Source organism: Hyperolius riggenbachi, chromosome 3 (genome assembly GCF_040937935.1).
Source record: "Hyperolius riggenbachi isolate aHypRig1 chromosome 3, aHypRig1.pri, whole genome shotgun sequence".
NCBI lineage: Eukaryota > Metazoa > Chordata > Amphibia > Anura > Hyperoliidae > Hyperolius > Hyperolius riggenbachi.
The window spans coordinates 67495347-67523159 of NC_090648.1; the positions used below are offsets into that span (position 1 = coordinate 67495347).

The 27813-nt window shown below is 44.1% G+C and overlaps 1 protein-coding gene across 9 annotated transcripts in view; it reads left to right on the plus strand.

Annotated features, from left to right (window-relative positions):
• DOCK6 (dedicator of cytokinesis 6) overlaps nt 1-27813 on the plus strand; it is a 248549-nt gene that overhangs the window by 83588 nt on the left and 137148 nt on the right. For 8 of the 9 annotated variants that reach the window (XM_068274305.1, XM_068274307.1, XM_068274306.1 and 5 more), the window contains exons 9-14: nt 512-661; nt 2878-2958; nt 7807-7960; nt 9536-9660; nt 18103-18196; nt 19995-20157. In XM_068274305.1, the coding sequence (XP_068130406.1) occupies nt 512-661; nt 2878-2958; nt 7807-7960; nt 9536-9660; nt 18103-18196; nt 19995-20157 (767 nt within the window). Of the gene's footprint in view, nt 1-511; nt 662-2877; nt 2959-4336; nt 4402-7806; nt 7961-9535; nt 9661-18102; nt 18197-19994; nt 20158-27813 lie in introns of those variants that run through there. The other variant, XM_068274313.1, reaches the window with a different exon arrangement.

A 27813-nucleotide genomic window follows, 5' to 3' on the forward strand; every position in this document is an offset into this window, starting at 1 on the left:
AATGTTCTTGCGGAGAAAAGTGACTTGCTTGGTAATACAGTGTTTTCTGTATGGAGACATTCTCTTTTTTTTCATGTAATATGACTCTTACAAAAGCTCCATACAACCACCAGATTAAGCTTGGTCTAGGAGGCCAATAACTATCGCCTCTACCGTAAATCTAGTGTGTGTCCAGCACCTTCTCCCACTGACTCCCCTCGTTCTTCAGGCAATACGATTTTCAGCCGTACAGCCAGTTCTATGATTCAGGAGATGTATCATGTCTGTCTGGGTACTTTCATGCATAGAAATATATGTAGAAGTGCATTGCTGTAACTAGGATGCTACAGGAGTGCCACTTGGGTTTAAGGTTTTAGTTTTCTCGTTGAGAAATCAATACATTCAGAAAATCCCAGCATGCACTGCCAGATGCGCACAACATTCTGAGAAATCTTTAGTCTCCTTGCCTTTGGCAGCATGCCTTGCTTAAATAACTGTTTGATAATCTGAGGATGTTGTGGTTTCTCTTTAGATATCAGAAGCATTTCACTTTGACCTGAACTCTGACGCGGTGAAGAACATGCTGCGGGCACAAGGTGGACACCCAGCACCCTCCACCCTAGCGAGATCTGCCATCTTCTCCATCACATACCCATCTCCCGACATATATCTGGTCATCAAGGTGCTTTATGAACATCCAGTAACCATGGTGTTGTGTGCTGGTGCTGCTCTTGTGTCTCTGTGAGGAGTGTATGACATCACTGACTCCACACTGCTGGCCGTACAGGGGCGGGGCTTCTCACTGCTGAAGTCTCACATCTCTTGTATATTGACTCACAATTCGATTTTTTTTTTCAGGTACCATGTGTCCTTCCAGCACTGAAAATACATTTTTTGATTTTTGGTGGATTGTTTTTACTTTTGTCAGTCCTCAGGTTTTGCCCTCCCTCACCATTGGGCAGATTTATCAAAACTAGTGCTAATGCATGAGCCATTACTCGGTGACCAATCACAATCCTTGATCTGGGCTTCTACTCCACTTCCAGTTTTGCCCATAGTTTTCTTGCACTGGCTTTAAAGGAGCACTATAGTGACATACAGTAGAATGGCGTAAACTATCCGCAATGCCCACTTTTACTGTTATTTTCCTGGTTCCAGCATCAAAAATGTCCTATACCTGATATACCTTGCGTATAAGCCTAAAGCCCCTCTGCTTATATGCGAGTCAGTGAAGCAGAATGGATGGTGGAGCAGGTTTTATTACTGGCAGGGGAGAGTAAGGATTGTGCACTATTGATCCTGCTCTTGCCAGCTGGCTCCAAGCTGTGTCCGTGCCCCTCATCCCTGCAACATGGCGTGCAGAGTGTGCTGCTCAAGACTACCTGTGTCCCCTGGCTTGTGGAGCAGAGCATGCAAGCAATGTGTCAGCGGTGCAATAATCAGGGATTCTTCCTGTGTGGCAATCGCTATGTCTCATGGGGCACATCTGGCCATGTGGAAGGGGGCTGACGTGTACTGGGGGCACATATGGGTACTGTGGAGGTGGCTATACTGGGTAGGGGGCTTGTACGCGAGTCAATCACTTTTTTTTCCTGGTTTCAGAGAGAAAAATGTGTACCTCGGCTTATATGTGGATCGGCTTATATGTGAGAACATACCATATATATATATATATATATATATATATATATATATATATATATATATATATATATATATTATATTGCTTGTTAACTGCTTCCAGGCTGTGGTAATTGAAATCTATGCCCTGTTTGGGACCTGTTATGCGCGGAACCACCAAATGCGCCACTCTCCTGACGCTGCAGACCACTCACTCGATAATCAGTGAGAGCCGATCCGGAGCCAATTTTATTGGCTCCGGACCTCGTAATTACTGTAAGCCAATCTGATTGGGTTACATTGATCACAGGGTCAGGAGCCAATGAAATCGCTCTTGACCGTCTCACAGAGCTGTGCTTGCAGAGCGAGCAAGCTTCAGCGATGGGCAAGCACCGTGAATGGTGAGAGTGGCAGTAAGTCCCGATTTTTGGTACCAGCTGTCCCGGGAAGGGAGGGAATTAGGTTGGGGTGATAAGATTTCTGCAGTGGTGTAACCCGCCTCAGCGCATGCCGGGAGATGTAGTCTCTTGATGCTGCGCTTGCTACCAGAAGAAGATGGTGAACCCCATATGGAGGGGGGCTAGAGGAGCAGCTCCCTGAAGGTAAGTAATGCCCTAATGACAGACTCTATCATAATCCTCCCTTATTGGGGAAGTTCATTTAATATGTTTTCATGAACAGGTGCTCGGGTCCCTTTAGTTGTTTTTCTCTAGTTAGCAAAATGGCCTCAATTCACTAAGCATTATCGCATTCAGTATATAGAAAACAGCTGATTTTACCGATCACCTTGCCAAATGCCAATTCACTATACCTATTACTGCACTGAAAATTACTGACTAGTTGGGTAAATCACTGACTTATGTGGTAAATACCCCAATAAATGTCAAGATATTGCAGTTCACAAAGAGCATTTAGTAAATCAAGTAAAAGTGTTTGATATTTACCTCCAGCTCTGACCAGCCGGTAACTCACAATCCCCATGCAGTAACATTGACAGATGTAGCAGACAGTAAATAGGGAGAGCCAAGCAGCCAATAGGGAGAGACATATAGTCCTACTCCTCACCCCATTTGGTCCAATACTCTGGAGGGCGGGACTTCAGAACTCAGGGAGCAGGCCCGGTCTCTGTACGGTCAGCCTAATGAACAGATGCTGAGTTCATACCTTCCATACATGTCACTGTGTGTGACTCCTGTATGAGTGTAGCGTCTGCATTACCTGTGCACGTGACAGATGTCCTTCCCCATATCTATGAGTTGTTCCTGCCTTATCTTCCAGCTGGAGAAGGTGCTGCAGCAGGGAGACATCGGGGACTGCAGTGAGCCGTACATGGTCTTAAAAGAGAGTGATGGCATCAAGGTAAGCAAAGATGACTGTAATACAGGTAACTACAGACCGGCTGATAACTGGGGACAAGTATATATTCAACAAAGATAACCACTTCACCACCAACGGGTTTTTCTCCTTATGGACCAGAGCAATTTTCATTCGCCAAGAACTTTATCACTACTTATCACAGCAAAATGATCTACATCTTGTTCTTGTTACCACCAATTAGGCTTTCTTTGGGTGGAACATTTTGCTAAGAATTATTTTATTCTAAATGCATTTAATAGGAATAAGGAAAAAATTCATTATTTCATAGATTTCGGCCATTATAGTTCTAAAATAAAATGTGCTATTATAGATAAAACCCACACATTTTATTTGCACATTTGTCCTGGTTATTAAAATGTTTAAATATGTCCCTAGTATGGGTGTATTTTTTTCAGTTTATCTTCTGTCACTAATTACAAGCCCCCCCCCCCCCCCCCCCCGCAAAAATACCCATAATATACCCTCATGACATACATATTAAAAACTTTGAGTCCCTAAGGTTTAAAATGTAATTTTTTTAAAAAATAATGTACAAGTGTTTTATTTTGGTAACTATGGGAGAGTGGGGAAGGTAAGGGGTTGATTAATACATTTATTTATTTTTATTTAATGTCAATGACCACTGCCATCTCATTGATGTGTTCCCATTCACTGATCAGTGTACTAACAGGCGACGTCGAGGTACATATATCTTCTCCCTGGGATGATGAGTGAAAAGTCCTGCGAGGCGTAGATATACTACCTCAGCAGCAATAAGTAAAGGTGGCCATACACTGGTCGATACGGCCAAGAGATTGATCCCTCTCTGCTCATTATCTGCTCAGAGATGGACCTATCTGCTTGAATCCTTCCACACACTGCACACAGATTTTCAATCGATTTCGGCATGAGATCTCTGATAACCTGTGGGCGCTGCCTGACATGCAGTAAATTATTCAGGATACGCACTTTTACGTGAAATTCATCAGAAAAACTTCCTGTGTATATATATATATAGTTCAATCCTTTTTCTGATCAATCTTCTATAGAAGTGAATGTAAAATTGATTGGTAATCAGATCAGACCTGTCGGAAATAATCGACCCCTCTATCTGATGGGACTTGATGGTGTGTACTAGGCATTAATCGTAACAAATTGCTTTCCCCTCTGTTGGGGGGGCCCCATACAATCTTTTCTGATCAATTACAACAGTTGATTGTTCAGCAGATTGTACCGTTAATGGGCGCCTATAAACTTAGTGTGGAAGATCTCACGACACACAGAGTAAATACAGGAAGTAGCTCTTGCTGGTGGACTCCATTTATATCAGATCCTCGGTGTGCCTCTTTATAGATGTACGTAACTATGGAAACACCTCAGAGAGCAGCAGCTGCACAGCAGAGAGGCCACACAATGCAGCTCTCATGGACATGGCTGTTCTGTCATGTAAACATTACTCTCCGTTCCGATTCATCATCTGTACTGTACTATAAACACCCCACCCCATATAGCAACATTTGTACATTGACCCATATGGGATGGTCGTCTGTGTGTTGCTGAGGCCCTGAGTTCAAGTGAAACTCAGTTGTTTTTTCTAAAGGACCACTATTGTGAAAAATGTAAAATGCACATGTATGCATATACATAAAATGTACATTAAGCCCAGAGTAAAATGCGTTTTATGTTTATCTTTTCCTACATCACTGTCACTTACAATGGATTGTTAAAAGTCTTACTGATCTGACAGGTTTTGGACTAGTCCATCTCCACATGGGGAATTCTCTGCGTTTTTCTTTATTTTTAAAAGCATTTCCTGAAGGGTGGTTGCTCAGTCTAACTAACAAAATACAAAGTACAAGCAAGTAGGGAGGCTATATAGATTCTTTGACAGAGAATGCCTTCAAAAAGAATAAAGGAAGTACAGAGAATCCCCCCTGAGGAGATGGACTAGTCCAGTACCTGTCAGATCTCTCAGATTTGTATTGCCTACTGTTAGTGGGGTGGCTGGATAGTGTAATAGTTAAGGGCTCTGCCTCTGACACAGGTAACCAGGGTTTGACTCTCGGCTCTGCCTGTTCAGTAAGCCAGCACCTATTCAGCAGGAGACCTTGGGCAAGTCTCCCTAACACTGATACTGCCTAGAGAGCGCGCCCTAGTGGCTGCTGCTCTGGCGCTTTGAGTCCGTCAGGAGAAAAGTGCGATATAAATGTTATTTGTCTTGTCTTGTCTAGTGACACCGATCTAGGAGAAATATAATTTATAGTGCATTTAACTCTGTACTGTACTTTTTGCCATATAAGGCACATCTAGGTTTAGAGGGCAAAAACCAGTGAAAAAAAACAAACCCTGGTGCAGAGCATCTTGTAGATGTTCTCCCCCAATTATTGTGCCCCCTTTGTACCTCATCTGTCCCCATATGTCCTCCTGTGTCCCCCATGTGTCCCTTTCTGTCCCCGGTGTGTGTCCTTCCATCTCTGGTATTTGTCCTTCTGTCCCCGGTGTGTGTCCTTCTGTCCCCGGTGTGTGTCCTTCTGTCCCCGGTGTGTGTCCTTCTGTCCCCGGTGTGTGTCCTTCTGTCCCCGGTGTGTGTCCTTCTGTCCCCCCGTGTGTGTCCTTCTGTCCCCCCGTGTGTGTCCTTGTGTCCCCCCGTGTGTGTCCTTGTGTCCCCCCGTGTGTGTCCTTGTGTCCCCCCGTGTGTGTCCTTGTGTCCCCCCCGTGTGTGTCCTTGTGTCCCCGTGTGTGTCCTTGTGTCCCCCCTTGTGTGTCCTTGTGTCCCCCCTTGTGTGTCCTTGTGTCCCCCCGTGTGTGTCCTTGTGTCCCCCCGTGTGTGTCCTTGTGTCCCCCCGTGTGTGTCCTTGTGTCCCCCGGTGTGTGTCCTTGTGTCCCCCGGTGTGTGTCCTTGTGTCCCCCGGTGTGTGTCCCTGTGTCCCTCGGTGTGTGTCCCTGTGTCCTTCGGTGTGTGTCCCTGTGTCCCCCGGTGTGTGTCCCTGTGTCCCCCGGTGTGTGTCCCCCGGTGTGTGTCCCCCGGTGTGTGTCCCCCGGTGTGTGTCCCCCGGTGTGTGTCCCCCGGTGTGTGTCCCCCGGTGTTTGTCCCCCGGTGTGTGTCCTTGTGTCTCCCGATGTGTGTCCTTGTGTCTTCCGGTGTGTGTCCTTGTGTCTCCCGCTGTGTGTCCTTGTGTCTCCCGGTGTGTGTCCTTGTGTCTCCCGGTGTGTGTCCTTGTGTCTCCCGGTGTGTGTCCTTGTGTCTCCCGGTGTGTGTCCTTGTGTCTCCCGGTGTGTGTCCTTGTGTCTCCCGGTGTGTGTCCTTGTGTCTCCCGGTGTGTGTCCTTCTGTCCCCCGGTGTGTGTCCTTCTGTCCCCCGGTGTGTGTCCTTCTGTCCCCCGGTGTGTGTCCTTCTGTCCCCCGGTGTGTCTCTTTCTGTCCCCGGTGTGTGTGCTTCTGTCCCCATGTGTGTCCTTCTGTCAGGTGTGCGTGCTTCTGTCAGGTGTGCGTGCTTCTGTCCCCCATGTGTGTCCTTCTGTCCCCCATGTGTGTCCTTCTGTCCCCCATGTGTGTCCTTCTGTCCCCCATGTGTGTCCTTCTGTCCCCCATGTGTGTCCTTCTGTCCCCCATGTGTGTCCTTCTGTCCCCCATGTGTGTCCTTCTGTCTGCGGTGTGTGTGTGCTTCTGTCCCCCATGTGTGTCCTTCTGTTCCCCATGTGTGTGCCCCTGGTACATTTATTTATTTATTTTTCACAATTAAGCTTTATTATCTGAAAAGAACAGAATAATACAAACAGACCTGGTACATTTCTTCATTCTGCATTAGGACTATGGCAAGAAGACGAGCCCAGAAATACCAGCACAGTTGGAATTGAATAATCGTCTACATATATTCACAGTGCGGTCAATAGTAATGTTAGCAACAACTGTGATGTTGCTCTGATGCAATCTAAGCATCGGTTCACTTAGGTTCTGCCGGCGTCAGAAAAGCGCTTTGCATTGGTTCCCATCATTCTTCGTGTTGCGTTTTGTGTCCCCTATGGGGGCACGGAAGCACCTCATGAAGCAGATCCTGGACGCTACATCTAGTGTCCAAGAGAAGCCAAGACGATGGGATCTACACACAACAACCCAAAAAAACCATAACTGCCTTTTAAGAAAATGCTTCCATCCCCTGGATTTGACAATGCTTGAGCGACAAAAGCTGCATTTAGATGCCCGTGTAAACCGGTGCAATAGGAGCTTTTTCTGCCCTACTGCTGCCCACGTCACCGCACTGTATTCTCAATTACAGCTGCATGTCTCAGAATTTGAGGGTATGGGCAGGAACCCCTGATCTACCTCTGTGCAAATGTTCAGCTCTGCTGGTTTACAAGTTAGGTTCATATGCCATATCTTGAGGACCAACAGGGTTCAGGGGCTGAAAATTTGCTTACAGATAGATCAGGGGGTCCTCTCCATACTCTCAATTTGCGGTGTGTAGGGTGTGTAAGAGGCCTGCAATGTGAACTGTAATTGAGAATGCACTGTGCATGTGCACGATTACACACAGTGCAGTGAGTAGGCAGCAGGAGAAAAAAGGATCCTGTTGCGCATGCGCGTGAGAAAACGCGCTGAAAGCTGTCATTGCACTTGCCCTTAATGGATAATTAAATAACATTACTTGCCAAGACATTGGCTATGCTTTAAATATATGCTGGTTGATTTCCCGATATTGACCTCACCGCTGGCTGTGGAAGCATCCATGGCATGTACCACAGCTGTTGTAATACCACAAGCATAGAATCACACTGACTTGGAAAAGTAAATGGTAACACCAATGAGGAGGGAGAACCTGTTACTAAGCAACTCTTTCCTTTCTGTCCCCAGAACAAGGAGAAGGTGGACAAGCTGAAGAGCCAAGCGGAACAGTTCTGCTCACGGCTAGGCCGGTACCGCATGCCTTTTGCCTGGACAGCCATTCACCTCATGAACATTGTGAACAGCATGGGGACTGCCGATCGGGACTCAGACTCTGAGGGTGGTAAGAGAAAATAAAGGAGATATTGTGGGGGAGTAGTGACTGGAGCTCTCCAGGTTTCTAGAAGTTTCGGAGTTCACTAGCAGGAGTGGGCAATGAGAAGCAAATAATTTAGATTTTATGCAGCTCGAAAATTGACAAATTGATTGAAGCTGAGGTGGGATTCAACTGGTCCATTTTAATATATATTTGCATAGGAAATTTGCATAACTCAAAATTATTTGCATCTCATTAACCATCCCTACTAGCATTTATTGAATCCATTAGAAGTGTATGTTTTGGAGCAAGACGTACACTTGAGTGCTAAATACTGCAGGAGATCTGAGAATGCCTACACTTCCTTTACCTGTTCATTTGTAACAGGTCTCATTTAGGGCCCATTCACCATAAAGCTTTCTGAGCCATTTCTGCAGTGATGTGAATTGCTGGCGATCGCTAGCGCTTTGAAAAGGACTAGTGTAATGTATAGTATATGACAGTGATCACACTACAATGATTGCCAGCGAGTTGCAGAAGTTGAAAACATGGTGCATGCAGCGCTTTTCTGGGATTTTGGAGCGATCGCGGTTCAAATGTTCAAATATTGGGAACTATCAAAAATCGCGTTAGTGGTCAGTGAAATAAAATCACTCTGCAAAACGCTAGCGATTTTGCTAGCATTTTGCGATCCCCAGTGTGGGGCCCTAAGTGTAAGGAACCAAACTTTTAAAACTTGTATTTTCCAGAATGTTTCATTATTATAGCACATCTGAACCCAGAGTGATATGGAGACTCCCATATTTATTTCTTATTAAACACCTACCTGTTGCCTGCCTGTTCCGCTGAGCCTCTGCCTCTAAAAGCCGTAGAGCCTAAACAAGCATGCAGATACGATGTCTATGACATGTCCGACAAGATTTAGCTGCATGCTTGTTTCAGGTGTGGTATTTAGACCCTACTGACCAGAAAGATCAGCGGGATGTTGGGCAATTGGTATTGTTTGAACGTAAATAAATATGGCAGCCTCCATATCCCCCTCACTTCAGTTGTCCTTACTGCCAGGAGCACACTTGTCCATGCAGAAAAGCATGTGTTTTTTTTTTATTTCCCATAAGAAAGCAGTTTGTGCGAATTGCATGTAATTTGCATAGAGTATGTGGGCAGAAAGATCTTGCTGAGCAGTTACTGGCTGGGGCTGGGAATCCAACAACTCTGCATTCATTAGCATGCTTAGTGTTTTTGAGAGTATATGAGTGCCCACTAATAGTACACTTGTCTGCAAAGAATCGCTCAAGCGATCAGATAAAATGCAATTGGATTGGCAGAAAATTAACCTTGTTGATGTCCCAAATCGACAACTCAGTCAATCGGAAAAATGTTTTTTTTATAATTAGCTGTGATGGATAGAAAATGCAGATTGGTTCGTTGATGGTGAAATAATCAATATATGACATTTTATTTCCTCAATGAAAATTGTACTATTAGTGGGCAGTCCCCCTTTGTAACGCACAGACGCTATGCACAGAGATATCTCTTTTTACCTGTTCCTGGTAAATGTTTCCTGACGTGACCATCTGTCTTTCCCTCTGCCTGGCACAGACAGGAAGGGCACCTGGAACGAGAGGAAGAGGAAGACCTTTGAGCGGCTCAGTGTCGGAGATGAAGTCTGCGGGTTCAGCTCCTTCCGACCAGCGACTCTCACTGTCACCAACTTCTTCAAACAGGTCAGTTCCATGCAGGAGGATAGGTAAGCTTTAAAGTGGGATTATACTCTGTATACTAAAATTTCAGGTACCCAAAATTTCAACTACTTTTGGGTACATAAAAGAACATTTGAAAGCATTCCCTGTGAAAAAAATGTTTTGTTTTCACTGCAGAGAGCAGTACAGGCTTGCTGGTCATCGGCAAATGTAATTGTTGCAAGCCAGGAGACACTCAGCCTGTGTCCTGATTCTGCTTCCTCCTCTCTCCCTGTGCTGAATAGACATCGCCCTGGCAACACCTGAGTCTTTTCAACAGAAAAGGGGAGAGGGGGGGGGGAGGGGCGTGGAGTGAAGACACAGGCAGAGAGTGTCTCCTGGCCAGCAGTGATTACATTTGCCGATCAGCCAGACATTAGCAAGTTTGTACTGCTCTCTGCAGTAAAATTAAATATTTTTTTACGCAACAAATGTTCTTTTATGTACCTAAGAGAAGTTACTGAAGTTTTCGTTTTGGGAGTATAATTCGACTTTAAGGTGGTCACACATGATACAATTTTCATATTTTTTTTCAGTTTGAGAATCCCAATCCATTTTTCTGATTGATTCTAACATTTGAAAAATCTGACAAATCAATTTTACCCCAATTATGAAAAAAAAAGATTTAAAACACTGGAAAACATTGCTTGGGTTTATAAATCAAGAAATTGACATTTTATTCTACACCAATTTTCTACAATCAAGAAAATTCTATTCTACAATCAATTTTCATAAAAAATGTACCAGAAAATCAGCCACTCCTGATCAGCTTATAACAACAAAAACTGGATATTCCTGTACAACCAATCGTTTTTATTACCATAAAAGAATCTCTTTCTTGTATTGTGTGTGGTTACCTCTAGGCTGCAGGCACGCACATGACTGTAATTGGTTAATAACTCTGTCTTCTGATGGGGAAGACGTCAGCAGAAAGCCGTGACAGATTGTCACATTTTCTACTATTGCTTCCTTAAAGGGACTTGATCACATGTTCTTTATAGTGTGCCATTAGGGGTTGGGGTGATTACTTGCCTACAGGGGGCTGCTTCTCTAGCCCCCGGTCCATGTGGGGGTCACTATCTTCCCCAGGGAGCAACTGCAGCTTCAAGTTTCTGGGGATGTTGCATGCTATTGGTTGCCGCAGTGCATGCTGGAAGATGTAGTCCGCCAATGTGAATACATCTCCCAGCCAGGTGCTCGGGTCCCTTTAAGACAAATGATGTATTGGGTAAGGTTGGATTTCAGGAGTTTCTGTTTTTTCTTTTTAAGGGAAGTGCTAGTGTAATTTCAGTAAGTACACTGTTTGAGTTGCTGTTGTTGCAATGTGCTTTTGTTGTGACTTCCTTGTTCCTTATTCTCATAAAGTGCAGATACAGATCTATTGATTCTTCATTCTGGCGGAGGTGTAGAAAAAGTCAGATTCTTTTAGCAGCTCTGCTGTGCAGAGGAAGAGTAAAGCGCAGCAGTCACTGAATAGTAAAGCGCAGCAGTCACTGAATAGTAAGGCCTCTTTTAGATGGGAGGTTGAGCTGCACGCTTGCCGAGCAGTGCGCCGTCCTGTCTGCTGCCCACTAATGCAATTTGGGTGCATTTTAAATGCAGCTGAATTGCAGCTGTAGTAACACCACGTGTGGCGAGCGCTGAAACGCTGTGGCATTATCCGGCAGCAGTGCCTTGCTTAGATGTGACTTTATGGCGGGGCTGCCTGTCTAAAAACAAAGCCATGCCCTTTCTGCCGCCAAGCCCCACCCCCACCGTCAGAATAGTTCAGCTCTTGGAAGTGGGTTTGCACCAGAAAGGGAGGAGCCTGGTCTCATATACAGGATATATGAGTTCCTGAGATTTTTCCTGCACTTTAGTGATCGATTTAGTTTGGTAACCTTTAGTGACAAGTTCACGTTGTCTTGGCCGCATGTCAATTACATTTAGACGCACAGCTGAGAACAGTGATAGGACTGTAATTTGCCTTTAAAAGACTTCACTAAGTACTGTTTATATTTGAAATGGACCGACAGCTAAACAATTTAATTTACAGAAATTAAACGGGAAATGTCTGTATTTTCAAATCACATGACGTAGTTTATTTTCATTACTTTCTATTTTCATTCACTTCATGGGACTCTGACATAGCTAAGGAGGAGGAAGTAACAGTCAGAAAATAAATAAAAAAAAAGTGTTTTGATATTAGTTGGATGCAGTAATAATGTATTGTCTTTAATTAGAAAACCTGCACAGGGAGCTTCTAAATGTGGCCCTGAACTCTTCTTGCACAGGACAGAAGGAAAACCTACAGAAATGCAACCTGTATATATTTAGAGAGCTTAGCCTGTTTAATTCCCCCTAATTTTTGTCTAATCCCAAATTGTAATTTCATCTCTCACCATGTCAGCTGCCTGCCTATGGCAGATAAGCTCATTTGAAAGCGCAGGATGTTAACAATATGTCTTCTTCCATGAATTAGGAAGTAGAAACCGTGCAGGTTTAAAAAACACCATTTGTACTTACCTGGGGCTTCCTCCAGCCCACCCCCCATAGGCTGCAAGGTCCACTGGTGTCCTCCTGGCTCCTCTCCTGGTCTTGCTGGCGGCTCCGTTAATTGACGACTTCGGCCTGAAGTCGCCAGTACGAGTCCCCACTGCGCCCGTTATGCGTCATCACTCCGCCCACTACGCGTCATTACGCTGGCCGGTGTAAAATAGTCCGGTTCCCAACTCTGCACCACTCATGGCAGGACTCTCACACCGGCCGGCGTAATGACGCGTAGCGTGTGCGGCGGGGACACATACTGGTGACTTCAGGCTGAAGTCACCAATTAACTGAGCCACCAGCAGGACTGGGAGAGGAGCCAGGACGACGCCGGTGGACCTCACGGCCTACGGTGGCCTGGAGGAAGCCCCAGGTAAGTACAAATGATGTTTTTTAAACCTGCTCATTATCACTTTAAAGAGAACCTAAAGCGAGACGTATGTGGAGGCTGCCATATTTATTTCCTTTTAAGCAATACCAGTTGCCTGGCTACCATGCTTTGTGTTTTACTTTCTGAAATTTATCACAGGTAGTTACATCCTTAGTCCTTTCAGGTTATTTTTGAAAATTCCAAAGCCGTTGAAAATAATACCTGGTCTCCCAGAATGCTCTGGGAAGAGAATCCTGCGTAGCTAAACAGCCTAGGCTACGCATCACTGGTAGGGCGGGGCTACATTCCAATATACAGCTATATATAAATATAGGAAGAGTTGCTGTAACCAGGAAACTTGGCATAAAAGTGGGTATCCTAAATAATTTACTGTATTTTACTATTTGGCACTGCAGAGCCCCTCAGAGAGCTGGACAGTAATTCTGTTCCTTCACTTCTTCCTTCTCTCAGGGTCATGTTGTGACTTTCTCTATGTGTGTGTGTGTGTGTGTGTGTGTGTGTGTGTGTGTGCACATGCACAGTGTGTGCAGTGTGTGTGTGTGTGTGTGTGTGTGTGTGCAGTGTGTGTGTGTGTGTGTGTGTGTGTGCGTGCGTGCGTGTGTGTGTGTGCACATGCACAGTGTGTGCAGTGTGTGTGTGTGTGTGTGTGTGTGTGTGTGTGTGTGTGTGTGTGTGTGTGTGTGTGTGTGTGTGTGCGTGCGTGCGTGCGTGCGCACTGTGCGTGTGTGTGTGTGTGTGTGTGCGCGCGCAGTGTGTGTGTGCAGTGTGTGTGAGTGTGTGTGTGCGTGAGCGCACTGTGTGTGTGTGTGTGTGTGTGTGTGTGTGTGTGTGTGTGTGCTCTCCACGTGTTTGTGGGGACACAGATAGTGAATATATGTAATATAACAGGTGTGTGTAGGAGGTGAGCCGGTTCAAGGAGAAGACAAGGAAGGTCACTTTCACAGCCCGCAATGTGAAGAACTATAAAAGCCTACTTTCATGCAGTGCTGACCTCATGGGTCAGTAGGGACAGGTGGGGAGGAGGGGGGCAGTTAGCAGTAAGCCTGTTATAGAACGTGAGAAGAAACCCACTCAGACATATGCAGACCATGTCCTGGGTGAGGATGCGAGTCCCTTAGCCACCCATAGTATGCCGTTATTGTCCTTCTCTGCCTCAATCATACGACCAAATTATGTGGCCAATTACATAAACCAACCAAATCAAAAGACTTAATTTAATATTATTATCAATTGGCCTGAAAATCTACTAAAAATGGCACTTTTGATCCATAGCTTTTTTTTTTTTAAAGGGGAACATCAGACTAAACAAACATACTGTCATTAAAGGGGAACTGAAGTAAGAGGTATACGGAGGCTGCCATATTTATTTCCTTTTAATCAATAGCAGTTGCCTGGCAGCCCTGCTGGTCTATTTCTCTGCAGTAGTATCTAAATAACACCAGAAACAAGCATGCAGCTAATCTTGTCAGATCTGACTCTAAAGTCTGAAACACCTTATCTGCTGCATGCTTGTTCAGGGTCTATGGCTAATAGTATTAGAGGCAGAGGATCAGCAGGGCTGCCAGGCAACTGGTATTTCTTAAAAGGAAATAAACATGGCAGCCTCCATATACCTCTCTCTTCAGTTCCCCTTTAAGTGACATTAGTTATGTTAATTAAAATAGATTGGTAATATAATCTCTTACACACCCTGGTATAAAAGAACAGGCAAATGTTTGTGATTTCATGGGGGCAGCCATCTTTTTGGTTGAAAGGAGGTGACGGAGCATGCAACACAGTACCAACTGTCCTGTGTCCTGATAACCCCTCCCAGCTGCATGCGCTAGGCTTCAAATCTCAAATTCAAAATGTAAAAAAACTAATTTGAGCCAAAACAGCAGAAGGAAAACAGCAACATCAGAAATCCCATCATGCTTTGCACAGCATCAGGGGAAAAATGCCCGGGCAGTTATCTTCTGTGCAGCTAAAAATGAGGCGTGGGTAAGAGAAAAAAGTTCTGATGCGGTGAAACTGTTAAAGAAACACCAAGCCTTTTCAGTGCTGCTGGGTAGATTGTTAGTCTGGAGGTTCACTTTAAGTAAGTGAATGTCTAATCAGGCATTTTGGGGGAATGTTAGGCTGGGTTCATACATAATTCAGGCCTATGCATATGACCTTGTGGCGCAGGCTCATATGAAAGCTTGTTTCTGCAGTGCCTGCACCAAATCACACCGCTAATATTAGGTGTGCAGCAGGCCTTAGGGAACGGATTAACTAGAACTGAATTGTGTGAATGCTTCCATGCCATAACATTGTATCCGTATTCCTTTCAGTTCATCTGGCTCTGTGGAGTCTGGAAAACTGTACGTTTTTTTTATCATGTGTGAACCAGCCCTAAATCAAATTCCGTAATCAAGAATTGAACTTCATCCCAATCAGTAGCTGATACCCCCTTTCCCATGTGAAATATTTTCCTTTTCACAAACTGATCATCAAGGGGCTCTGCATGGCTGATATTGGGTGAAACCCCTCCCACAGTGTGATGTCAGGACCATTGTCCTGACAGTTTCCTGTCTGTGAACCTCATTGCATTGTGGGAGATAACTGTTTACAGCTGTTTCCAGCTCCCCAAAAAAAGCAAGCAGCATCTCCTTCCACTGACATCACCTGCCAGCAGTAAAAATGTCACCATGGGATAAGTGTCAGAATGTAAATCAGGGAGAGGAAAGATTTTACAATCGGCAAACAGTGACTAAATCATTTACACATATGTATTGTAAAAATGAAGCACTTTTTTTATTACATTATTTTCACTGGAGTTCCTCTTTAAGTCATTATTACCTTTTTTTTAATTACCTTTGGAGGTAATGGGGACTCAAATAGAGAGAAATGCAAGGGGCATTCCCGGGACGAGTTGAGGAGAAGCTTTTTCTTAGAAATATCTGCATATGGGTGTGTAAAACAATAAAGGCATCGCTGCCACAGGTAGCTTACTGTACATGTCTTCTTTATTAACGAGACTGATTGTGCGTTGTGTTCAGTGTCATGCTAGTACTAAATTATCTTTATTCAGGTATACAGAAGGTCTAAAGGCTCATACACACATCAGACCATAGTCTTTGGAAAATGAAAGATCACAGACCAATTTTACCCCCTTCCATGTAGTATGAGAGCCATACCTTCACAGTCTATTCTATTGAGCTGAATTCCCCATCAGAAATCTTTGCAAGATGCTGGACACAAAGATGCTGTACAGACACAAAAGATCAGTATCTGCAAAAGATCTGTTCCTGCCAAAGATCCCTTCCTGCAAATTGCATTCATAGTCTATGAGATCTGCAGATCATCATACACACCTTGTTTAACAGACATTCGTCTGCAGATCAGATCCACCAGGATGGATTTTCAGATCTGCAGATGATTGTCTGATCTGAAGATGAATGGCAGTTAAACAAGGTGTGTATGATGATCTGCAGATCTCATAGATTATGAATGCAATTTGTAGGAACGGATCTTTGGAAGGAACAGATCTTTTGCAGATAATGATCTTTTGTGTCTGTACAGCATCTGTGTGTGCAGCATCTAGCAAAGATTTCTATCTGATGGGGAGTTCAGCTCAATAGAATAGACTGTGAAGGTATGGCTCTCATACTACATGAAAGGGGGTAAAATTGGTCTGTGATCTTTCATTTTCCAAAGACTATGGTCTGATGTGTGTATGTGGCCTAAGAGATGCTAATAAATGTGGCATGCAATGCAATGCAAAATGTATGCAGCTTAGAATTGAGCCAGTCAAATGTACTTCCTGTTGATTTTGATTGGTTTATTCACAGGCTGCAATCAGCTTGCTTGTAAGCCAAATTATTTGCATGTCATTGAATATCCCTATTCCATGATTGTATTTTAATTTCATCAGCCCGCTGTCTGGGTGTCACCCTGGACTCCGCACTCTCCTTCACTTCCCACATCCAAAACCTCACAAAGTCCTGCAACTTCCACCTTTGTAACATCTGTAAGATTCGCCCTTTCCTGACCTCTGCCACCACCAAACTCCTCATCCATGCCCTCATAATTTCCCGCCTTGACTACTGCAATGCCCTGCTGTCTGGTCTCCCTATGACCCGAACAGCCCCACTGCAGTCCATCATGAATGCAGCAGCCAGAATTATCCACTGCTCCCATCACTCCACCACGGCAGATCCCCTCCTAGAATCCCTCCACTGGCTTCCTATCCAGTCCAGAATCAGATTCAAGATACTGTGTCTGACCTACAAATCTGTCCACAAAACCTGTCCAACCTACATTTCCGATCTTACTCAGAGGTACACACCTAGCCGCTCACTCCGCTCTTCCAATGAACTTCGCCTAACCGCCCCCCGAATCACCCAGTCCCATGCACGCCTCCAGGACTTCTCAAGAGCTGCTCCAACACCGTGGAACTCCCTACCTCCACCCATTAGGGCAGCCCCCTCCTTCAACATCTTCAAGAAAGCCCTCAAAACTCACCTTTTCACTCTGGCCTACTACCCCTCACAAGTGCTCTAAACCCACAGCTGAACTCTGGTCCCCTACCTTTCGTGTCCTTACCTCTCCCTCTAGATTGTAAGCCTTTGGGCAGGGTCCTCCTCCTTTTGTGTCCTACCTGATCATGCACCTCCATTACTGTGTGCCCATGCTATGCATCTGAGTGAACCTAACTTGCCTAATCTTCATGCTCCCCTCCAGTGACTGACCAAGCATTACCTTGTACTCATACTGTGCTGTGTGATCGGGTTTTCTTGTATTCCTGTATTGCCATATTGCTGTATGTCACCCCTAAATATTGTCTGTAACCTAAATTAATGTTCAGCGCTGCGTAATATGTTGGCGCTTTATAAATAGAATAAATAAATAAATAAATCTGAGAGGGATATGGAGGCAGCCATATTTATTTCCTTTTAAACAATTCCCTTTACGTGCCTCTTTTGCTGATGCTTTGCCTCTAATACTATTAGCCATAGTCCCTGAGCATGCATCGGGTGTTTCTGACTGAAGTCTGACTAGATTAGTTGCATGCTTGTTTCAGGTGCCATTCAGACTCTACTGCAGCCAAAGAGATCAGCAGGTATGCCAGGCAACTAGTATTGCTTAAAAGGAAATAAATATGGCAGCCTCCATATCCCTCTCTCTTCCGATTCTCTCTCACCTACCAGCTGCTGTGCTGCCTTATTCGGAGAGATGGGTTCGCTGACCAACAATGGGGACACTTCACTTTTCTTCATTAATTTTAGGAAGTACACGTTATTTTGACATGCAGTTTTCAGTGAAAGAAACTCTTTAGAGGCGACCCATTTATTCTACATACATTCTCCTGAAGAAGAATTCATAGGGAGGTATCTGAATGATGTGGTCGGGTCCTTTGCCAGTCTGCTTCAGTGTGACCCTCGTTCTCAGTCTGCTTCCTGCATCTCTTAGAATCTACTTGCTGTGAGTTTGTATTGCAGATGCATTAATGATGAGGCCCAGACAGACTCTTATGGTGTCTCTCACAGGAAGGTGACCGCCTGAGCGATGAAGACCTATACAAGTTCCTGGCTGACATGAAAAGGCCGTCCACCGTGTTAAGGCGACTGCGCCCAGTGACAGGTATTACTGATCTCCACCCGTGCTTCATGGTTTGTTAATTATCCACTTAATTCTATGATGGGCTTGTGGTTGCTTAAAGGGAACCTGAAGTGAAAGGAATTTGGAGGCTGCCATTTGTATTTCATTTTAGGCAATACCAGTTGCCTGGCTGTCCTGCTGATCCTCTGCCTCCAATACTACCTCAGCCATAGACCCTGAACAAGCATGCAGCATATCAGGTGTTTCTGACATTATTGTCAGATCTGACCAGATTAGCTGCATGCTTGTTTCTGGTGTGATTCAGCCACTACTTCTGGTGTGATTCAGCCACTACTTCTGGTGTGATTCAGCCACTACGGTATTGTTTAAAAGGCAGTAAATATTGCAGCATCTATAGTCTTTTCACTTCAGTTGTGCTTTCCTGAATGGACATTTTTAATAAAGGTTAGATACTTACCTCAGTAAAGGGAAGACTCTGATAGTCTTGAGACTATCACCATCTTCCTCGACTCCACCGATCCAGCGCTGGGATCCTCTTAGGGAATCCCACAAGGGCTTGTCAGACTTTCTCTCGAGTCTCATGTATGAGGGATTCTTGCCTGTGCAGTAGCCACTCATGCAGGTCTTTTTTCTCCATGTACGAGCGGCACCATCCTACTGCACCAGCGCAGACAGTGTGGTCACGCTCTTACATGAAGGGGAGTGCGGATCCGAACTAAAGAGGGTCCTGCCGCGCAGCATTGGGGTCCAGGAAGACACGGGAAGCCTCTGGGTCATAGAGAGGCTTTCCTCTACCTTGGTAAGTAACTTTTTTTTTTCTTCTCCCAGGTTTACTTAAAAGTGGACTTGAACTCAGAACTTCCTCTCTGCACTAAAAGATAAGCAACAGCATAATAACCTTTAAAGAAAAACATTTCCTTGTTACAGCTTACAGAACTCCTGCAATAAATCTGCAGTGTGTCTGCTTCCTGCTTTCATGAAAGTAGACAAAGGGTTAATACCCAGTGTTTAGAAATTAACTGGGACTGCCACATTACTGTGCTGACACAGCTGAGAGCTCAAATGACTTGAAGATGAGGAATTAGACAGGTTCTTCTCTCTAAAAACACACAGGGTGCATTTCTCTCTGTTTTTCTTGTCTCCTGTGCAAGAGTTCAGCTCCACTTTAAGCCTGACACAGCATAGATTTATCTTATTATTTATCGTTTACATGAACCGCTGCTAAACTTAGCTGTCTATGAGTTCCATGAATCAATGAGGAAACCAATTTAATTGGTTCCTGATCATGTGACCAAGAGGCCTTAAAGAGAACCTGAACTGAAAATAAAATGTCAAAATAACCCTACACTTGTCATACTTACCTCCTGTGTAGTCTACTACTCAATCTCTTTCTCCTCTCCTGTATCCTATTTGTCCACTGTGATCAATGGATTTCTCCGTCCTCCATTTTAAAAATGGCCTATACCCCATAATAGCTTCCTGGTCAGCACACTTTTAAACTGTAATATCGTCCACTTGAGCCATAGGGAAACATGGACATTACTTTGCACATTCAGTTGTAACTGACAGCTGCTGATATATAACTGACAGCAGCTGGTATATTTCAGTTCTGACAAAATATTGTCAGAACTGGAGGGGATCACTGTAAGAAGAAAATGGTGAGCTTCTGAGAGGAACTGACGGTAAGGTTAGAATGTAATATTCATCTGCAGCTACGTCATGTGTTTATTTAAAATAATTTTCCTCGCTTCAGGTTCCCTTTGAAGCTCATAATGATTATCATCATAAACTTACCATGTTTGTTCTGTTTTCTGTGTAGCCCAGCTGAAGATTGACGTGTCTCCGGCTCCTGAGATGCCCCAGTTTTGTCTGTCTCCAGAACTGCGTCATGTGAAGCCGTATCCCGACCCGCGAGTCCGGCCTACCAAAGAGATCCTGGAGTTCTCTCCACGCGAGGTCTACTCCCCCTACTCATCTTACAGGTCAGACATTTACCCTGTAAAAGTTACACCTACCTTGTGGCATTCATTCTGTGGAATCAAGCACGTTACAAGGCCTGAATTCACCACCTGTCAGCTGCTCCTGTCCACCAACCATGCATTTGGTAGTGCTCGGAACAGTTGGTGGACCCCATGGATTTGCCGTCCTCAGACGCGACAAGGTTTTTGACCACCGGGTAACGCCTCTGCGTTTCAAATGTGGCACGTGTGGTCTTACCAAAAGCTGCCATTCAGTTGCATGTAATTGCGCCAACTGACCAATGATCAGTTCAACCTCCTCTGGAAAAGAGGCCTTAAAGGACAAATGAAAAAAGATGGATATGGAGGCTGCCATATTTATTTCCTTTTAAGTAATACTAGTTGCCTCGAAGTCAGGCTGATCCTCTGCCTCTAATACGTTTAGCCATAGACCCTGAACAAGCATGCAGCAGATCAGGGGTTTCTGACAATATAGTCAGATCTGACAAGATTAGCTGCATGTTTGTTTCTGGTGGGATTCAGACACTACTGCAGCCAAATAGATCAGAAGGGCTGCCAGGCAACTGGTATTGTTTAAAAGGAAATAAATATGGCAGCCTCCATATTCTTTTCACTAGAGAAAATTTGGATTGGTCAGAAATGTGGAATTGGCCAACCTATGTGTGGACAATCTTAAAAACTCTTTTTTAAAAAGGTATCTAAATTTTAGGCCAAAAAGCATTTCTTGCAGGACAACTATATACATTTCAGCTATTTTAACTAATACTTTTGCACTTTGTTGTTTCTGTCTGGTACCTGCGTGGAGTACATAAAGAATTTGTCATGGGAGGAAGCTGATCTGAATTAGTTCCTCAGAAGAAGTGTATCTATAGATGATTAACTCAGGGTTGTGCAATGAAAATCTTAAATTAACCCATTCGCGTTCCGTCGTTTTCACTTGAGACATGTTCACCTCCCATTCATTAGCCTATAACTTTATCACTACTTATCACAATGAACTGATCTATATCTTGTTTTTTCCGCCACCAATTAGGCTTTCTTTGGGGGGTACATTTTGCTAAGAGCCACTTTACTGTAAATGCATTTTAACAGGAAGAATAAGAAAAAACGGAAAAAATCATTATTTCTCAGTTTTCAGCCTTTATAGTTTTAAAATAATACATGCCTCTATAATTAAAACTCACGTATTGTATTTGCCCATATGTCCCGGTTATTACACCTATCACTATTTACAAGTTTAAAATTTAAAAAATATAGAAATATATCATCTTTACATTGATCTTTAAAAAGTTTAGACCCTTAGGTAAATATTTACATGTTTTTTGATTTTTTTTATTGTAATGTTTTTTTTTTTTTTATATTAAACATTTTATTTGGGTAGTTTTGGGAGGGTGGGATGTAAACTATAGGTTTATAATGTAAATGTGTGTTGATTTTTATTTTTTTTTACTTTTAGTTGTAGTTTTACTTTTTGGCCACAAGATGGCGGCCATGAGTTTGTTTACATGACGTCACTCTAAGTATAACATACGCTTAGAGCGACGCATGGGGGAGGTAACAGCCAGAAAAGGCGCAGCTTCCGAGAGAAGCGGTCGCTTTTTCAGCGGGGGAGAGGAATCAGTGATCGGGCACCATATCCCGATTCACTGATTACCTGGCTAACGAACCGCGGGCCGGGAGCGCGCGTGCGTGCACGCACGCGATCGGCCGCGGGAGCGCGCATGGTTCCTGGACGTAGTTTCTACGTCCAGGAACCAAAATAGGATAAGCTGGGCACACACTACTCAATTTTCTCAGTCGTTTTCCTGCCAATTCAATCATTTGACCAAATCTGCTAGAAATCAATGCTGCAAACAGTACCCGATTGATTTTTGGCCAAAATCAATTGAAGCAGTCGATTATAGAGGACAGAATATCTAGCTTGATTGGCAGCGTGTCAAGAGCGCAATGGTTCTATTTCAAGCAAAGTGCAGTATAGGCATCGGAGCTTACACTCACCTGTCCACCGGAGCACTTCTCATGTTTTTTCTCCACCGCTGGGCGCTCCTCCTAGTCTCTTCTCTCTCCCCTGTGTGGTGTGACAAATGCTAGAGGCCTCTAGTGGCCACGAAATGTACATGCCTTGATGCCTCTAGTGTGAAGACATGAGTTTTCGGACTGGTGAGTGTAAGCTTTGCTGCCCACACTTTTCCCGGCCTGGTGGGAAGCATAGATGGAGGATACCTGGGGGGCTCAGCAGGCAGTGCGCAGTTCCAGGAATTTTCTGTAGATTTTGTGCTGAAATCTATGGAAGATCTGTGTACAGTATGTGGAGGGATTTGATCAGAAGCAGCAAAATGGTTTCTGGACAGAGCTGTGTGATTAGTAAATAGTGAGGTGATATTGCTGTAATGTTAAAGGACATCCGAGGTGAAAATAAACTGATGAGAAAAACTATTTTAAATTGTATCTATCCTCCTTCTCTTAAAAATGACATGTTTAGATATCCCACAGTTTTATTTTATATTTAAATCCAGTTTTTAAGTTTTTACTGTTTCATTGTCTCTGCTCAATGACACCTTCATTGAAGTATACCAGAGCTCAAATCTGTGAATTATTGACCCTTTTTATCTCTTTCCTGCGCCCAGAAGCCATTTACTGACAGGAAAGTGTTTTATGGCTGTAATTAGTTATCAGTGAGGCTTATGCTATAGTCTGACCCAGTCCGACCCGGACAGAAACTGTCACTAGCATACCTGATGTTTAACTCTTTCAGGCAGAGAAAGAAAAAAAAAAGGATCACAGAATAGTTATTTGTATGCTCAGTACTGCACAGACATGTCTATCTCATCATGTCACATGTCACCTCGGTTGTCCTTTAAAGAGTGTAAATCAAATATTCAAAATTGATTGTCTTCTCATGTAAAGTCTTTTTCTTCTGGAGCCCCATGTCTTCCAGCATGTAAGCCCCACCCTCTTGCAGAAAAACTCCATGGCCCTTTCTCTACTTGAGATAAAACACCAAGGCCTTTTTCTTGGGGGGATTCCGCATAATAAACAGCCTAGGCTAAACCTCAGTGGGAGGGTGGAGCTACTTACCAGTATATAGATATAGGAAGTGTTTCTGATGCTGAAACAAGTAAAAGCAACATAAGAGTGGGTATCCTGAATAAATTACTATATGTTGTTACGGTTCCTCTCTAAAAGTCCTCTGATTGGGTTGTTATCTGCAGCTACCTGACCAACAGTAAGCTTTCAGAGCACACTGGCTCTGAATAGGCTAATGAATAGGACACTGGGCATAGAGCAGGCTTTCTCAACCAGGGTTCCCTGGAACCCCGGGGTTCCTTAAAGAGACTCAGAGATGAGTCATAAGGCTGTTTTTTTTTTACCTACCCGGGGCTTCTTCTAGCCCCATAAGAATGGATGTGTCCCTCGCCGTCCTCCGGTTGTCTCTCGTTCAGCCGCGATCAGCCCCGGTAACAGGCTCAGTCGAAGCCAGTTTGGGTCTTCTGCGCATGCGTGGACCTACTGCGCATGCGCAGTAGACCCAGACTGATGTCACTGAGCCTGTTACCGGGACTCACTGCTGGACGACTGCGAGGGATGCATCCGTGCTTATGGGGCTGGAAGCCTCAGGTAAGTTAAAAAACTGCCTTATGACTCATCTCTGATTCTCTAAGTACTCTGAAGGGGTTCCTTGGCATTTTCCCAAATCGTGGGTATTGGGGGAAGTATGATAGAGAGCACACTGCAATAGGGAGTACTATAAAAACAAGCACTAAATTGGGGGTCAGACTAATAATGAGCACATTAATAAAAGGCACTAGAATAAGGCGACATTATAATGAAGGGCACTGTAATAGGACATAAACAGCCACACCAGCTTTTAAAGACCATGCCACCTGCAAAATAAATGTTCCTTGTTATTCAAAAAGTATTTGAAGGGTTCCTCCAGGGTAAAAAAGTTGAGAAAGGCTAGTATAGAGAGTAACTAGTTGTGTAGGTGCCTTTGTGCAGCTGCCGGGAGTTGGGGCTAGATGCCCCGCCCACAGATCTGTATATAATCCTGTGTGTGAAAGTGACATTTCCTCCATTCCAGACATTATTACATCAGGTATGAGTGCCGGTCACACAGCATTCCATACCGCACTACTGCAATGCTCTGCCGACAGCTAGGGGAAGCCTGACCTATCTAAACCTGGGAAATGTCACAGATGTCACACATGTGATGGAATGTCAGGACTTTACCACGCCCCGCCCTGTGCTTACTGCAGGGACTGTCTTTTTCTCTTTTTTTTTTTTCTTTCGTCTTTTATTTAAATGTTTTTCATTTCTACATGAGAAAGATGATCTTAGAGGCACTGTAGTGACATATATTAGAATACAGTAAATTATTTAGCTAGTAGGAAAGATAGAGATCCATAGAGGATTTCATCATGGTCTCTTATCTCTTATATTGCTTCTTAAGAGGAACTGTGGTGAAAATAACATGAATAAAATTGCTTATTTTTTTTTACAATATTCATTTATAGCTTCAGAAGACAGAGCTCTCTGCGACTGAAAGTCGTGGAGCTCAGTGACTTTTTTGTATGGATAACAACTGGAGTTTTTTAAAGGACTTACGAGGTGAACAATGTAAAAAAAAAGTTAAATACCTATTGTGTTTTATCATCCTTAGGGGCAAGGGCGAAGCAATAGGGGGTGCAGAGGTAGCGACCGCATCGGGGCCCTTGGGCCAGAGGGGCCCCGAAGGGCTCTCCCTCATCTACATTATTACCTCTCTATTGGTCCTATGCTTATAATAATCATTTCTATAGATGCTGTGACTAGTAGTAATCACTAACAAACTGTTTCCCAGCCTCTTCTTGCACCTCTGACACTGTAGTTGCCATTGGCTGGTTTTGGCATGCCGTATCAATTGTTATGTATAGAGTGCTTGGGGGGCCCCATGTAAAACTTGCATCTGGGCCCACAGCTCCTTAACTACGCCACTGCTTAGGGGACGCCATCCACATGCCCCGTTTCATTCCGCTGTGTCTTTATTGTAACTACCAGGCTCTGGGGAAATATAATAAAGTCCAGCTCTGACCTTGTTCCCGGCTGTCTCGCATGCTTTACATACACAAGACTGCCGGGAACGAGGTGAGAGCTGAAGGAGGACTTAGAGTTGCACAGCCGCACTTGCGGCTTTGAGAACTGCACAGCCGCAGCAGGACCTGGCGGCCATCTTCATTGGGGAAGCTGAGGACCTCCCCCCCCCCCCCCCAAGCCTGGGAATTACAATAAAGATACGGCGGGATGCAACAGGGAATGCGGAAGTGGCGTCCCCTAAGGATGATAAAACGCAATAGGTATTTCACTTTTTTTACATTCTTTGCCTTGTAAGTCCTTTAAAGTGAACCAGTTTAAAGTTATAAGACTTATTATTGAAGTCTGTTATTGTAAAAAAAATTCAAAAACTGTTCAATAAAAACCTATTGAAACATAAAGGGAACCAGAGATGAAGCACCCTCATGTATTTTACCATATATATCAGTGGGGACACCTCCACCAGGTGTTCCCACTGATCTGTATCTGCACTTTATGAGACTAAGGAACAAGGAAGTCCGAACAAAAGCACATTGCAACAACAGCAACCCAAGCTGTGTACTTACTGAAATTACACTAGCACTTCCCTTAAAAAGAAAAAAACAGAAACTCCTGAAATCCAACCTTCCCCACTACATTATTAGTCTTAAAGGGAACCAGAGATGAAGCACCCTCCTGTATTTTACCATATATATCAGTGGGAACATTAGAGAAAACACCCACCTTGCTTTCTGTTTCATTCTTCACTGCTTAGCTTGCTTCTTATAAGCCCTGATAAAATCCCCGACTGCGCATTCAGTCTGGCTTTGCTCAGGAATATGTATAGCTCAGTCTGTGTTCTCTCATGTTTTTTCAAGCGTGTGTTCTCTCATGTCATTTCTAGCAAAGCCAGACTGAATGCTCAGTCGGGGATTTTATCAGGTCTGATTAAAAAAAAAAACAAGCTGTGCAGTGCAGAATGAAACAGAAAGCATGGTAGGTGTTTTCTCTAATGTTCCCACTGATCTATATGGTAAAATACATGAGGGTGCTTCATCTCTGGTTCACTTTAACTCTTCCTGTACTGGAAACAATATTAGACTTATGTCTCTGCTCCTAATGTTTTATTGCTTAGCTGTACTACACATACAAATCATTATATCATAATTTTGTTTCCGCTTCAGTGTCTCTTTAAGCCAGTGGTCCTCAAACTACGGCCCGCGGGCCAAATATGGCCCGCCGAGGCTTTTCCACCGGCCCCCAAGCACAAAATGTCTAGCTTATAGATGCGGCTCACTGCACCTTTTAAATGTTGGTGCTCCGCATATAGAATAGCAGTGCTGGCACCTCCCATCCACATACTGTAGAAGCCAGCAAGCAGTAACTCGCTGGCTTCCAATCTAATTCTGCATCAGGTGACACTGATATCCAACTGGATGGAAGATTGTCACCTGGGTATGCTTCACAGTCTAGTGCACAAAGACGTTCTTTGGGCGTCACATGACTGCATGGCTGCTGCTGGAAGGTCTTCTCCAGGCTTGATTGGGGGAATCAATACCTAGATTCAATGTAATGTTTTTCAACATCATTTTATGTATGTTCCGGCCCCCCAGCAGTCTGAAGTATGCTGACCCGGCCCTTGACTGAAAATGTTTGCTTGGCACAGTCATTTCCCACAATGCAACTAGGTTCACAGACAGCAAATTGTCATGACCATAGTCGTGACATCACACTGTGGGAGGGGTTTCACCACAATATCAGTCATACAGACCCCCCCCCCCCCCCCCCAGATGATCTATTCGAGAAAAGGTAAATATTTCTCCTGGGAAAGGGGATATTACTGATTAGAATGAAGTTCAATCCTGGGTTTAAGTTCCTCTTTAGTCTGAATGAACCGCAGCTTTCAGGTTCAGGCAGTGAATCCCTCAGGTGACTATCTGGGCTCAGTCCTGTACATACTCTCTGTGAACCTTCATGCTACCGATTGGGGACCGGTGAAGGGCCACTGGATTCTCAGCAGAGCCAGCCCCCACCAACCACCTTGAAAGAAGACTCTTTAGCATGCTTAATGCTTAAATCACAACTTTAACCCAGCATTAAACTTCGTCCCAATCAGTAGCTGATGCCCCCTTTCCCATAAGAAATGTTTGCCTTTTCTAGAATAGATCATTAGGGATGTCCGTGTAACAGATATTGTGGTGAAACCCCTCCCACAGTGTGATGTCAGAGCCATGGCCCTGACAGTTTGCAGTTTGTGAACCTCGTTGCCTTTTGGGAAATGACGTATTTTTCCAACTGCCAACCAAGCATTATCTCCCTCTGTGCATAGAACGCTAAATAAATGAACATTCCGCAGAGATTACCTGGCAGAACTAAAGATGTGACCGCCAGTGATACATTTCAGAATGTAAATAAGAGAGAGGAAAGATTATACATTGTGCAAACACTGACCAATTTATAAATAAATATTGTAAAAAAAAATATGCAACTTTATTCATTACGCTATTTTCACTCTAGTTCCTCTCAGACCTGAACTCAGAACTTCCTCTCTGCTCTAAAACGCACACAACAGCATAATAACCTTTAAAGAAAAAGATTGCTTTGTTACAG